Source organism: Hemiscyllium ocellatum, chromosome 14 (assembly GCF_020745735.1).
Source record: "Hemiscyllium ocellatum isolate sHemOce1 chromosome 14, sHemOce1.pat.X.cur, whole genome shotgun sequence".
Classification (NCBI taxonomy): Eukaryota; Metazoa; Chordata; class Chondrichthyes; order Orectolobiformes; family Hemiscylliidae; genus Hemiscyllium; species Hemiscyllium ocellatum.
The window spans coordinates 67,749,710-67,762,294 of record NC_083414.1 but is presented as its reverse complement, the minus strand read 5'-3'; the positions used below and the strand labels follow the sequence as shown (position 1 = coordinate 67,762,294).

General features: G+C 47.4%; 1 protein-coding gene across 1 annotated transcript; it reads left to right on the top strand.

Moving 5' to 3' along the window:
* The first annotated feature begins 7,494 nt into the window (after positions 1–7,494).
* rbm15b (RNA binding motif protein 15B) lies at positions 7,495–10,660 on the top strand. Its single transcript, XM_060835249.1, has one exon. It carries the CDS (start codon positions 7,849–7,851, stop codon positions 10,396–10,398), a length of 2,550 nt encoding a protein of 849 aa, XP_060691232.1. The 5' UTR covers positions 7,495–7,848; the 3' UTR covers positions 10,399–10,660.
* The last annotated feature ends 1,925 nt before the right edge of the window (positions 10,661–12,585 follow it).

Sequence of the window (12,585 nt, the reverse complement as noted above, 5' to 3'; positions counted from 1 at the left end):
CAGTGTTTGTTGTTATCCTGATTCCATCAGACAGATAAATCAGATACTGCAGATTTTCCCAAGTGTGTCATAACATTACAAATGATGTGATAAATAAATATTTGAATAATAATGGTATGACTGGAGCTAGTCAGAGCAGATTTGCAAATGAGAAAATTGGGTTTGATAAAGTTGTTGGAAGGTTTTGAGGAAAGCTGCAAATGTGTTGCTGGTCAAAGCACAGCAGGCCAGGCAGCATCTCAGGAATAGAGAATTCGACGTTTCGAGCATAAGCCCTTCATCAGGAATAAGAGAGAGAGCCAAGCAGGCTAAGATAAAAGGTAGGGAGGAGGGACTAGGGGGAGGGGCGATGGAGGTGGGATAGGTGGAAGGAGGTCAAGGTGAGGGTGATAGGCCGGAGTGGGGTGGGGGCGGAGAGGTCAGGAAGAGGATTGCAGGTTAGGAGGGCGGTGCTGAGTTGAGGGAACCGACTGAGACAAGGTGGGGGGAGGGGAAATGAGAAAACTGGAGAAATCTGAATTCATACCTTGTGGTTGGAGGGTTCCCAGGCGGAAGATGAGGCTCTCCTCCTCCAGCTGTCGTGTTGTTGTGTTCTGCCGGTGGAGGAGTCCAAGGACCTGCATGTCCTCGGTGGAGTGGGAGGGAGAGTTAAAGTGTTGAGCCACGGGGTGATTGGGTTGGTTGGTTCGGGCGGCCCGGAGGTGTTCTCTGAAGCATTCCGCAAGTAAGCGGCCTGTCTCACCAATATAGAGGAGGCCACATCGGGTGCAGCGGATGCAATAGATGATGTGTGTGGAGGTACAGGTGAACTTGTGGCGGATATGGAAGGATCCCTTGGGGCCTTGGAGGGAAGTGAGTGTGGAGGTGTGGGCGCAAGTTTTACATTTCCTGCGGTTGCAGGGGAAGGTGCCGGGGGTGGAGGTTGGGTTGGTGGGGGGTGTGGATCTGACGAGGGAGTCACGAAGGGAGTGGTCCTTGCGGAACGCTGATAGGGGAGGGGAGGGAAATATATCCTTGGTTGTGGGGTCCGTTTGGAGGTGGCGGAAATGGCGGCGGATGATACGTTGTATGTGGAGGTTGGTGGGGTGGTAGGTGAGAACCAGTGGGGTTCTGTCTTGGTGGCGGTTGGAGGAGCGGGGCTCAAGGGCGGAGGAGCGGGAAGTGGAGGAGATGCGGTGGAGGGCATCGTCAATCACGTCTGGGGGGAATCTGCGGTCCTTGAAGAAGGAGGCCATCTGGGCTGTGCGGTGTTGGAATTGGTCCTCCTGGGAGCAGATGCGGCGGAGACGAAGGAATTGGGAATATGGGATGGCGTTTTTACAGGGGGCAGGGTGGGAGGAGGTGTAGTCCAGGTAGCTGTGGGAGTCAGTCGGTTTATAATAGATGTCTGTGTTGAGTCGGTCGCCCGAGATAGAAATGGAAAGGTCTAGGAAGGGGAGGGAGGAGTCTGAGACAGTCCAGGTGAATTTCAGGTCGGGATAGAAGGTGTTAGTAAAGTTGATGAACTGTTCAACCTCCTTGTGGGAGCACGAGGCAGCGCCGATACAGTCATCGATGTAGCGGAGGAAAAGGTGGGGGGTGGTGCCAGTGTAGTTGCGGAAGATGGACTGTTCCACATATCCTACGAAGAGGCAGGCATAGCTGGGCCCATACGGGTGCCCATGGCAACTCCTTTAGTTTGGAGGAAGTGGGAGGATTGAAAAGAGAAGTTATTCAGGGTGAGGACCAGTTCAGTCAGTCGAAGGAGGGTGTCAGTGGAAGGGTACTGGTTGGTGCGGCGGGAAAGGAAGAAGCGGAGGGCTTTGAGTCCTTCGTGATGGGGGATGGAGGTGTACAGGGACTGGATGTCCATAGTGAAAATAAGGCGTTGGGGACCGGGGAAGCGAAAATCCTGGAGGAGGTGGAGGGCGTGGGTGGTGTCCCGAACGTAGGTGGGGAGTTCTTGGACTAAAGGGGACAGGACCGTGTCGAGGTATTGGGAGATGAGTTCGGTGGGGCAGGAGCAGGCTGAGACAATGGGTCGGCCGGGGCAGGCAGGTTTGTGGATTTTGGGCAGGAGGTAGAAATGGGCGGTGCGGGGTTGTGGGACTATGAGGTTGGAGGCGGTGGGTGGGAGATTTACTAATACAACCGATGAACAGGAATTGATGAATATAGTATACTTGGATTTTCAGAAAGCTTTTATAAAAAGCTAATGAACTACCAGTTTTGTTACACCAATGTCATTATTGAGTCACATTAATTGAATTTAAAAATATCTTGGTTACATTTCAAAGATTAATGAATCAGCTTGTAATTGGTGTGCCTATCTGTAGTAACTGATATTTAGAATATGTATTAATTTAAATAACACCTGAGAAGAACACATGTATCTATTTACTTTTTTTAAGATTTACAGATTGCAGTTTAACAATAAATGATGCCAAGAATGAGTTCACAAAAGTGAGGGTAGCTTACACAGACACATCGTGGGGCATAGCAGGTGTTGCCAAAAACAGAGAAAGTGAAGACAGTTACAGAATTCTGCATTTCTAAAACAAATCAGAAAAGTAAAAGATTACTGGGGATGAGAAGGTTTTATCAAAAAATTCATGCCTAATTTCAGCACTGTAACTACACTTCTAACAGATTTATTGTAAAAACAGCAAACATAATATGCTCCAAGTGAGTACCAAACAGTTTTTGAGAAGCTGACTACAGTTCTAATGAATTACCTAGTGTTAGTGACTTCACTAAACCTTTTAGAATGACAATTGATGCTAATAACTTGTAGGATATGGTATTATGGCTGAAAATGTGTTGCTGGTTAAAGCGCAGCAAGTCAGGCAGCATCCAAGGAACAGGAAATTCGATGTTTTGGGCACAAGCCCTTCATCAGGAATGAGGAAAGTGAGGATGTGGTATTATTCCTAGGTGATAAAACAAGGATAGAGAGGTCAGTGGTGTACTTTTCTAAGAAACCAAACCAGAAGAATCAGAACAATGTGATTAGAATAGTTAGTATTTTTGACTAGCACAGACCTGATTGAGTCATTGACACATACAGCACAGAAACAGACCCTTCGGTCCAACTCGTCCATGCCGACCAGATATCCTGGACTAGATTCCCTAAAGTATGGAAACAAGCCCTTCGTCCCAACAAGTTCACATCAACCCTCTGAAGTGTACCACCTAGACCCATTCCTCCACACTTACCCCTAACAAACCTATCACTATGGGCAATTTAGCATAGCCAATTCATGTGACCTGCACATCTTTGGATTGTGGGAGGAAACCCCCACAGACACAGGGATAGTGTGCAAACTCCATACAGTCGCCTGAGGTAGGAATTGAACCCCGGTCACTGGCGCTGTGAGGCAGCAGTGCTAACCACTGAGCCACTGTGCCACCCCATCCTAAACTAATCTAGTCCCATTTGCCAGCACTCGGCCCATATCCCTTAAACCCTTCTTATTCATATACCTATTCAGGTGCCTTTAAGATGTTGTAATTGTACTAGACTCCACCACTTCCTCTGGTAGCTCATTCCATACATACACCACCCTCTGCATGAAAAGGTTGCCTCTTAGGTCCCTATTAAAATTTTCCCCTCTTACCTTAAACCTATGCCTCTAGTTCCCCTACCCTAGGGAAAATACCTTTGCCTATTTACCTTATCCATGACCCTCATGATTTTATAAACTTCTTAAAGTCACCCCTCAGCTTCTGATCTCCCAGGAAAAACAGCCCCAGCCTATTCAGCCTCTCCCTATAGGTCAAACCCTCTAGCCCTGGCAACATCTTTGTAGGTCTTTTCTGAACCCTTCAAGTTTCACAACATCCTTCTGATTGGAGGGAGACCAGAATGAGCCAAAGGAACATTTTCTGTGCTGTAGATCTATGGCTATGACTCTAAAACGTACTCCACAGTGGTAAAGGAGACTATGTCCATCGCAAAAATAAGGAAACACTAATATGCACTGATCATAATTCTTCATAGGGATATTTAAAAATTGAAAAGAAAGGTTATTTTGATGAAGCTTGTGAATTCGTAACTTTGAAAAAAATAAAGTAATTGCAGAACTATTATTAAGAATTATGTTGGAATAGTTCCTTCATAAAAATGAGTGCAGACCGATGGATATAATTTGTGTTTTATTGTATATATGTCACAATTCTCTTTTAATGAAACACATTTAGAAATGGTGTTCCATCTCTCCAAAGGTTGAGGCATGTCAACACATCTTTCTTTGGAATATAAACTGCAAAAAACTTGTTTGATAGCTACTGTGTTGCAGAGAATGTGTCTGGTACTTCTTATTTGCAACTTAAAGCTCAAATGTGAAACTGTATGATGTTCACTTACTGGATAAACAAAGATTGGAAGAACTGACATTTTTGAGAGACAAGATAGCACCTGGTGCCTTTGGATCGAAAAGCTGCCTAGCAACAATCTTTGGCTTTTTAAGTTGCAGCCTGTCACAGGCCTGAGAAGCGACAGATGAACATTGGCATCCAGAGAGCAAAGGCGTGAATCTCTCTTCCTCACCCGATGTAGGTGAAAAATACAAACTCCAAATATACTGAAAAGAATAACTTCTTACTCAGCGAAGACCTAGACCCAACTGACTAGCTACCGAATTGACTATATTCTATTGTTTCGCAACTTTTCATCACCAGTCAATATTGGACATTGGTTAGGCCACTATTGGTCTCCTTGCTATAAGAAAGACACTGTTAAACTTGAAAAGGTTTAAAGACTTGAAAGCGTTCAGAAAAGATTTACAAGGATGTTGCCGCAGTTGGAGGGTTTGAGTTATTGGGAGAAGTTGAATAGTATGGGGCTATTTTTCCCAGAGTGTCAAAAGCTGAGGGGTGACCTTATAGAGGTTTATAAAATCAAGAGGGTCCTGGATAGGGTAATAGTCAAGGTCTTTCCCGTAAGACAGGAGAGTAAAATACTAGAGAGCATAAGTTTAAGTGAAAGGGGAAAGATTTAAAAGGGACCTATGGGGCAACATTTCACACTGAGAGTGGTGCATGTATGGAATGAGCTGCCAGAGGTGGTGATGCAGGCTAGTAAAATTACGTTTAAAAGGCATCTGGATGGATGTTTGAGTTGAAAAGATTTAGAGAGATATAGGCCTAATGCTGGCAAATGGAACTAAATTAATTTAGGATATCTGGTTGGCACGGACAAGTGAACTGAAGGGTCTGTTTCCGTGCTGTACATCTTGATTACTATGTAAAAGCCTAAAGAACTGCAAGGAAGTCACCTCATTCTACCGACGCATTTTAAACAATTAACCAACAGAATATGTTCCTTTATGGCTACATTTTCTATTCATATTTCTGTAAAGCTGTCTATCTTGTTTTACGTGCTTGTGGTTTATAGTGTGCATTGTTTAAAGGGAATATGATTTAAGTTTGCGATAGTATTGTTCACAAATTGTTTTGCCATTTATTAAATATTTGTTTTCGATAAATAATTACTTTTTTGCTTGTTGATAAAATGTGGTGCAAGTTTCTCTTGTTCGAGATAGCAGTCAAATTAACCATCTTCGATATTCATACATTTATGATGGCTCATGGAATAGTGAGGCTTGATTACCAGTGTAATCCTCTCCTTGGGGCTATGGAATATTGTGCTCAGGTAAGGACAAAGGCTTGAGTAAGGAGCAGCACCAGGGTGTGTAATTTCTGTCCCTGTCTTTAACAGTTATGATATCACACTGCCACGATGTTATCTGTGCCCTCATCTCATCTGCTTTATCTGCAATACTCTTTTCATCAAAGATACCTGTTAGCACTGACAAACCTTTCAAAGAAATTTCTAAACTGGTTCTTCTGCTTTTCAGATCATTCACTAATTTTAACTGGCAAACCTGGGCTTGTTGAAGTGCAAACTCCATGGTTTATTAAGGTTCCAGAACTGGTCCCAATACCCCAGGAATCCAAAATCTCTCAGCCTGCTCCATCTCTACAGTCATGTACTCATCTGCTCTAACCTCCTACTATTATACTCACTAGTGGTTGACATTGAGTGTAAACATGAGATCAATACCTTTAAGATCTACTTTTTAATCTCTTGCCTCCTGAAAGTCATCTTTTTTTTCTAACTACGTCACTGGAACCTATCTGGATCATGACCTCTGGCTGTTCATCAGGAGTCGGAGAAAGTGAGGACTGCAAATGCTGAAGAGTCAGAGTCAAAAAGTGTAGTGTTGGAAAAGGACAGTAGGTCAGGCAGCATCCGAGGAACAGGAGATTCAGCATTTCGGGCATAAGCCCTTCATCAGAAATGTCTTCCAACGCCACACTGTTCATCATGACTCCTCCAGAATATTCTGCAGCCATTCAGTGACATTCAGGAGCCTACCACCAGGAAGGCAAGAATGCACATTTGCTCCTGTTGTTTGCAATAACTACAGAATCCCCTTGAACTATTGTTTAAGCAGTTTTCCTCAAAATCAATGTATAGCTAAGCCAGCCATGGACAATGCTCTGACCGCATGTCCCCCAAATGAACCATCACTCTCAACAGTATTCACAACTGAATACTGGGTTGAACAGTGGGATACACTAAACGGACTCTGCGTTACCTGCCTATTTCTTTTTCAGTGTCCGGCGACCACCTTTGTCTTCATGTTTGTGGGTGTAAACTGGAATGGGGGGGGGTGGAGATGCAAAGCAATAATGACGGTTACTGTTTAAATCCTGAATCACAGGGTCCAAGCTGCTGATGGTACTTTCTACACAGACGGTTATCCAGGGTGTGGGAGGAATCCTGGAGTCCTCACACCCTCAAGGTTGCCATATTAATTCCAGGCCCTGATACCGTTAATCATTCCTTTGGTAACAGGTGGGCGGCACGGTGGCACGGTGGCACAGTGGTTAGCACTGCTGCCTCACAGCGCCTGTAGACCCGGGTTCAATTCCCGACTCAGGCGACTGACTGTGTGGAGTTTGCACGTTCTCCCCGTGTCTGCGTGGGTTTCCTCCGGGTGCTCCGGTTTCCTCCCACAGTCCAAAGATGTGCGGGTCAGGTGAATTGGCCATGCTAAAATTGCCCGTAGTGTTAGGTAAGGGGTATGGGTGGGTTGCGCTTCGGCGGGTCGGTGTGGACTTGTAGGGCCGAAGGGCCTGTTTCCACACTGTAAGTCTAATCTAATCTAAAGTCAGGTCTCCCCATTGCTGATTGGAGCCTTGGCCTTAACTGTGCAAACCGGGCGACCTTCTCCTCAATTCATTCTGGACTTCACAGGCTGCTGTGAGTGAACTCTCCTGCCACAATGGCAAAACAGCGGAAAGGCTCCTGCTCTGTAGGCCGGGCGGTCAGGTTCCTCTGGGGGGTTCAAAGCAACGGCAAAAACAAACCGCCGCCGCCGAGCACGCTCACCACGCACGGGCCGCTCGGCGTACGTGGTGACGCCGCACGAAACGTTCAGGCCGTCGGGCGGCGTCGTTGCGTCACGTAGCGCGATGACGTCATTGGAAGCGGCGCGCCTGGACGGAGGTACGCAGGAAGCGGTGAGGTCAGAGCGCAAGAGCGCAGGGCAAGGGCGGGGGAAGCGGCGCGCATTCTTTCGGCGGGGTTAGAGGCAGCGGGGCATCCTCTGACAAGATGGCGAGGAGGCAGCTTGCAGCCTGACGGGGAGTTCGCGGCAGGTCCGCCTTGCCCGGGGCCTTCGCGATCGGCGTCAGCTGGTGGTGGCGCCAGGGCCTACTTTCCCGGAGAGGGGCTGGCGGCCTAGCGCGGGCTCGGTTGTGAGGAGGAGGAGGAGGCGGCGGAGGCCGAGGCCGAGGCCGAGGCGGAGGCCGAGCCGGGCGGGGGGTGCGGGTCGCGGGGAGGCAGGCCTCGGGCCCGCCATGAAGAGACAGAGCGAGCGCGACTCGAGCCCCAGCTCGGCCCTAGGTAGCGGGAGAGCGGCCAAGAGGCCCCGGGAACGGGAGAGAGAGCGGGACGGCCGGTCCGGCAGGGAGGAAGGTGACACCGGCCGGGGAGGAGGTGGCAGCTACCACAAGGCTGGCCTCAGCGCCAAGCACCCGGGGGGTCGGAGCAGGAGCAGGAGCCGGGACAGGGCCGGAGGAGGGGGGGACAAATCCAATAATAACAACCGTAGGGAGGAGAGAGGGGACCACCATCATCACCACCACCACCACCATGAGACTGCCAGCTCTGCCAGGTTGCCCTCTGCCAGGACTAGCTCTGCCCAAAAAAGCAAAGGTGACAATAGCCGGCCCGCTGGGCTCGAGTACAAAACGCTGGTAATCAGCAACTTGGGCTCACAGCTGACGGATGAGGCAGTGGAGGATGGTCTTTTCCATGAGTTCAAGAAGTTTGGAGAGGTGAGCGTTAACGCCACGCATACCCCTGAAGGGGGCCGGCTGGCATATGCCCATTTCCGGCACCACGAGGACGCTAAGGAGGCAAGGCACGCCAAGGGTCGGCTGGTGCTTTATGACCGGCCCCTCAAAATTGAGCCGGTGTACCCCAAGAGGAGGAGTTGTACCCCACCCGAAGTTACTTTTGGACCTATCCACACTGGATATCAGTATCGGCAACGATCCTTGTCACCAGGGGCCTGTGCCCTCCGAGACCAGCGGACGAGACATGCTAATTATCCCATTGAGGCAGTGCCGCTGGCAAGGGAACGTGAACGGTCGTTAGACTATTATGGGCTATATGACGAGCGTGGGCGAGCTTACAGCTACCCTGTGCAGGAGGATGATTTGATGCCTGAGGATGACAAACGAGCCACGAGAAATTTATTCATTGGTAACTTAGATCACAACATTTCAGAAACTGATCTGAGACGCGCTTTTGAGAAGTATGGCATCATTGAGGAAGTGGTAATCAAGCGTCCACCCAGGGGGCAAGGCGGTGCCTATGGGTTCTTAAAGTTTCAGAATTTGGACATGGCACACCGAGCCAAGGTGGCCATGTCAGGTCGGGTGATCGGCAGGAACCATGTTAAAATTGGATATGGCAAAGCTAATCCAACGACTCGTTTGTGGGTGGGTGGGCTGGGACCCCTGACCTCACTCGCTGCCCTTGCACGTGAGTTTGACCGATTTGGCAGCATTCGCACCATTGACTATGTAAAAGGCGACAGCTTTGCTTACATACAGTACGAGAGTTTGGATGCTGCACAGGCTGCCTGTGCTCAGATGCGCGGCTTTCCACTTGGAGGGCCTGACAGGCGCTTAAGAGTAGACTTTGCTAAGGTGGAAGATACACGTTACCAGCAGCCGTACCCACAGGCTCCACTTCCAGTCCCCTTTGAACTGCTGGCAGATGGCTTTGGTCGGCACCGGAGCCTGGAGCGGGAGGCCCGGGCACGTGACCGGACACCACCGCTGCCCCTCTACCATGAACGGGAGAGGAGCTACTTGGATGGTGACTGGAGCAGCCCAGCCAAGAACTTGGAGCGCCGTAACAACACTGATACTGTTTCCATCCGCAACCGGGACCGCTGGCTGAACGAACGGGAGAATGACCGCAGTACTGTTGCCGTTAAGCCCTGGGAAGAAAGGCGAAAGCGCCGGAGCCTTTCAAATGAGCGTGTCCGGCCTGTACTCTCACCCTATGAGGAGCGGGCGAGGGCCAAGCCTCGGGGCTCATTGGAGCTAAGCCCGGACAAACGGAATCGTGATGCCCGTGGGGCCGATGGTACCACTGAGAAGGAACAGGTCACGTCTGCACCTTTGGAGGATCGGCGTTTGCTTGTTGAGGACAAGGTGCTCTCAGATGCCCAGGACCCTGTGCAGCTTAAAAAGAAAGACAGTGAGCGCAATCACAGAACTAATGAGATTGAGTCTGAGACTAAAGCAATTGTTGATGCTCCAAAAACAGAGACCAAGAAGCCAGCCAATTTGCTGGAGTTCGCACAGGCACTCACGCTTGCTTGGAATGGTGTCCTTGTGCTCAAGAATAGCTGTTTTCCCACAAAAATGTTCACGCTCGAGGGTGACGCTGCCATCACCCATTCTCTCCTCAAGGATTCTGCAACGGGTGCACAGGTATCGCAACTGAAGATTGCTCAGCGCCTGCGTCTTGACCAGCCCAAGCTGGATGAGGTGACCCGCCGCATCAAACAGGGCAGCCCTAATGGCTATGCTGTGCTGCTCGCTGTGCAGGCTCCCCAGGGTGCTGAAGGAGGGGACGGGGCTGTGGCTGTGGAGCCTGGTCTTCAGCAACGGCTACTGCGGAATTTGGTGTCTTACCTGAAGCAGAAACAGGCCGCAGGAGTGATTGGTTTGCCAGTCGGTGGTGCAAAGGACAAGGATAATACAGGCATGCTATATGCTTTCCCACCCTGTGTCTTCTCTCAGCAATTCCTGCAGACAGCCATGAGGACATTAGGGAAAGTAGATGAAGAACATTTAATTGTGGTAATAGTACGGGACTCTGTCTGAGAGACTGCTTCATCAGGAATAAAATGTAACTCTTGTCGGGACTGCCATTTCAGTTCTAGTGTCTTTGGGACAATGATTGCTAAACCAAACAAATGTGTGTCTGCACCAGAACTTTAGTTGTCTAATTCTGTACTCTGTTTTTACCATTTACCATAATAGCCCTTTTATTCCTTTTCATTGGAATTTTAGGCCAGTGCTGAACGTTGACCTTTTATTTGTTTGGTTTTTTAAAAAAAAAATTGATTGTATGAAGAAAAGTTCTGAATTGTCAGTAAAGCTACGTCTAACGTTGTATTTTTAATTTTGTTCTGTCCTTGACTTTTCTTTCACATTTTCAATGGTTAGAATTGTACTTGAGAATGATCAATATTGTCCAGTGTTCTGAAGTACATTATATCTTAATAACAGATGTTAATGGGCACACAACACTACAAAATTAAGCATTTGCTTCAATTATGATCTTCCAGTAAATTGCAGTGCACTAAAGCACCCAAACTAAATGATTCTGTAAACAAGATAATTTAGAAAGGAATTCAGGGTGTTTAAATATCTTGCTTTTTGTTGAATTGGGCTGATATTCCTAACTCCAAATTCTCCCTACCTTTTCTGTTTCCCTTTGCATTTTGAATTATCTCCTCTGCTATAGATTCTTTTAACTGAAAGTTTTTCCCATGTGGTTGCTGCATCTACTTCTATCATCTCCAATCATTCTCCACTGATCTGTACTTTTTTCATTGTCTCTGCTGTTACTGGAGCCAGTGCTCATCTGTATGTTTACTGTTCATGCCCCACACCAAATAGTTTTTTTGGCTGTGTCTCCCTTCTGCCCTTGCTCTGTTTATATGTCTTTGTGATAAATTGCTTCATCCTCATGCAGTTTCTTTCTTTCTTTGGTGTCTCAGGTCTTTAGCTGCACACCTCTGGCTTTTGCTCCCCGTCTACCTTTCATTTGTGCTTTCTCTCTGCTTATCTTTATCTGATCCTACTCACTCCACCCCCAAATCTGCAATCTCTTAATTGGGATCGCACTCCACCTCCCATGCTTATGTCTCTCCCCTCATTTGTCCGTATGTGTGTCTTTCTTTGCATAGTTGCATCATATTTGATTCATCCCAGCTACATGACAAACCTGTGTTTTCTCTGTGTCACTCTCTGGGTTAGTCTCTTTCCCCTCTGTATGATTGTTTTCCACTCATTCTTGTTTATTTTAACATTCTTCCCTGTTCTTTCTTTTCTCTTTTCTTCGCTTGTGTAGCTGTGCCACTCATTCTGTTCACTCCATCTGTGCGTTGCTTTTCTTATCATAAGCACTTCTCCCTTCTGTATTTGTTTGTTTTGGTTCTGTGCTTCTCGGCAATTCTCTTTTCCATTTCTTCAACAGTTTTTTATTTACTTGACAACACTTATATTACGTCACTCATGCTTGTTTTGTCTCCCTTCAATTTTTACATTTCATGTGCTCATCCCCTTTGTTCTGGTCTCTCTTTGGCCTCTTAATATGTCATTCTTCATTCTGGTCTGTATTTCCCTTTGCTTTGTATATTTCTAACATCTATTTTTGTCTCAAGTATGTGTGTGTCTGACTGAATTACTCCTCCACCCCTTTGCACCTGTAACACTCTGTCTCTTACTGCTTTGAGTCTGTTGCATCCCTCTGCATCCATTGACTTTCTACGTCATATTTCACCCCACCTCAGACATTCAATTTCTTTCTCTCTTGCTGTCTCCCTTCCTTCTGCATCTTTCAGTTTGATTCACTCATCCTTCTGTCCTCTTCCGTATTATTTTGCAATGTGTCTTATTCTACATCTGCCTTGACCTCTTCTTGGATTTCACCCTGTTTCATTGTGTCACACTCCATTTTCTGTCATTTATGTTCTGTCTTTTCTACCCCTCACTGTCTCATTCTGTGTATCTACTGGTGCCTGTCTTCATCTCCCCTCCTCCCCAGCTTTGTTTCAGTCCCATCTTTCTGTGCCATTCCCTCCATCATCTATATCCTTCCTTCGATCCCTCTTTATTTCTTTGAGACTCTTTCTTTCTCCTTCATCTATCTCTCTGCATTTCTCTTCCTCTGTCTCTCTCCCTCTTCCCATTTTTCTGCATATCTCTTTCCATCTGTCTGTCAGAGTTTCTCTCCTCCATGCCCTCTGTGTATCTATGCATTCTGTCTGTTTCTTATCCCCT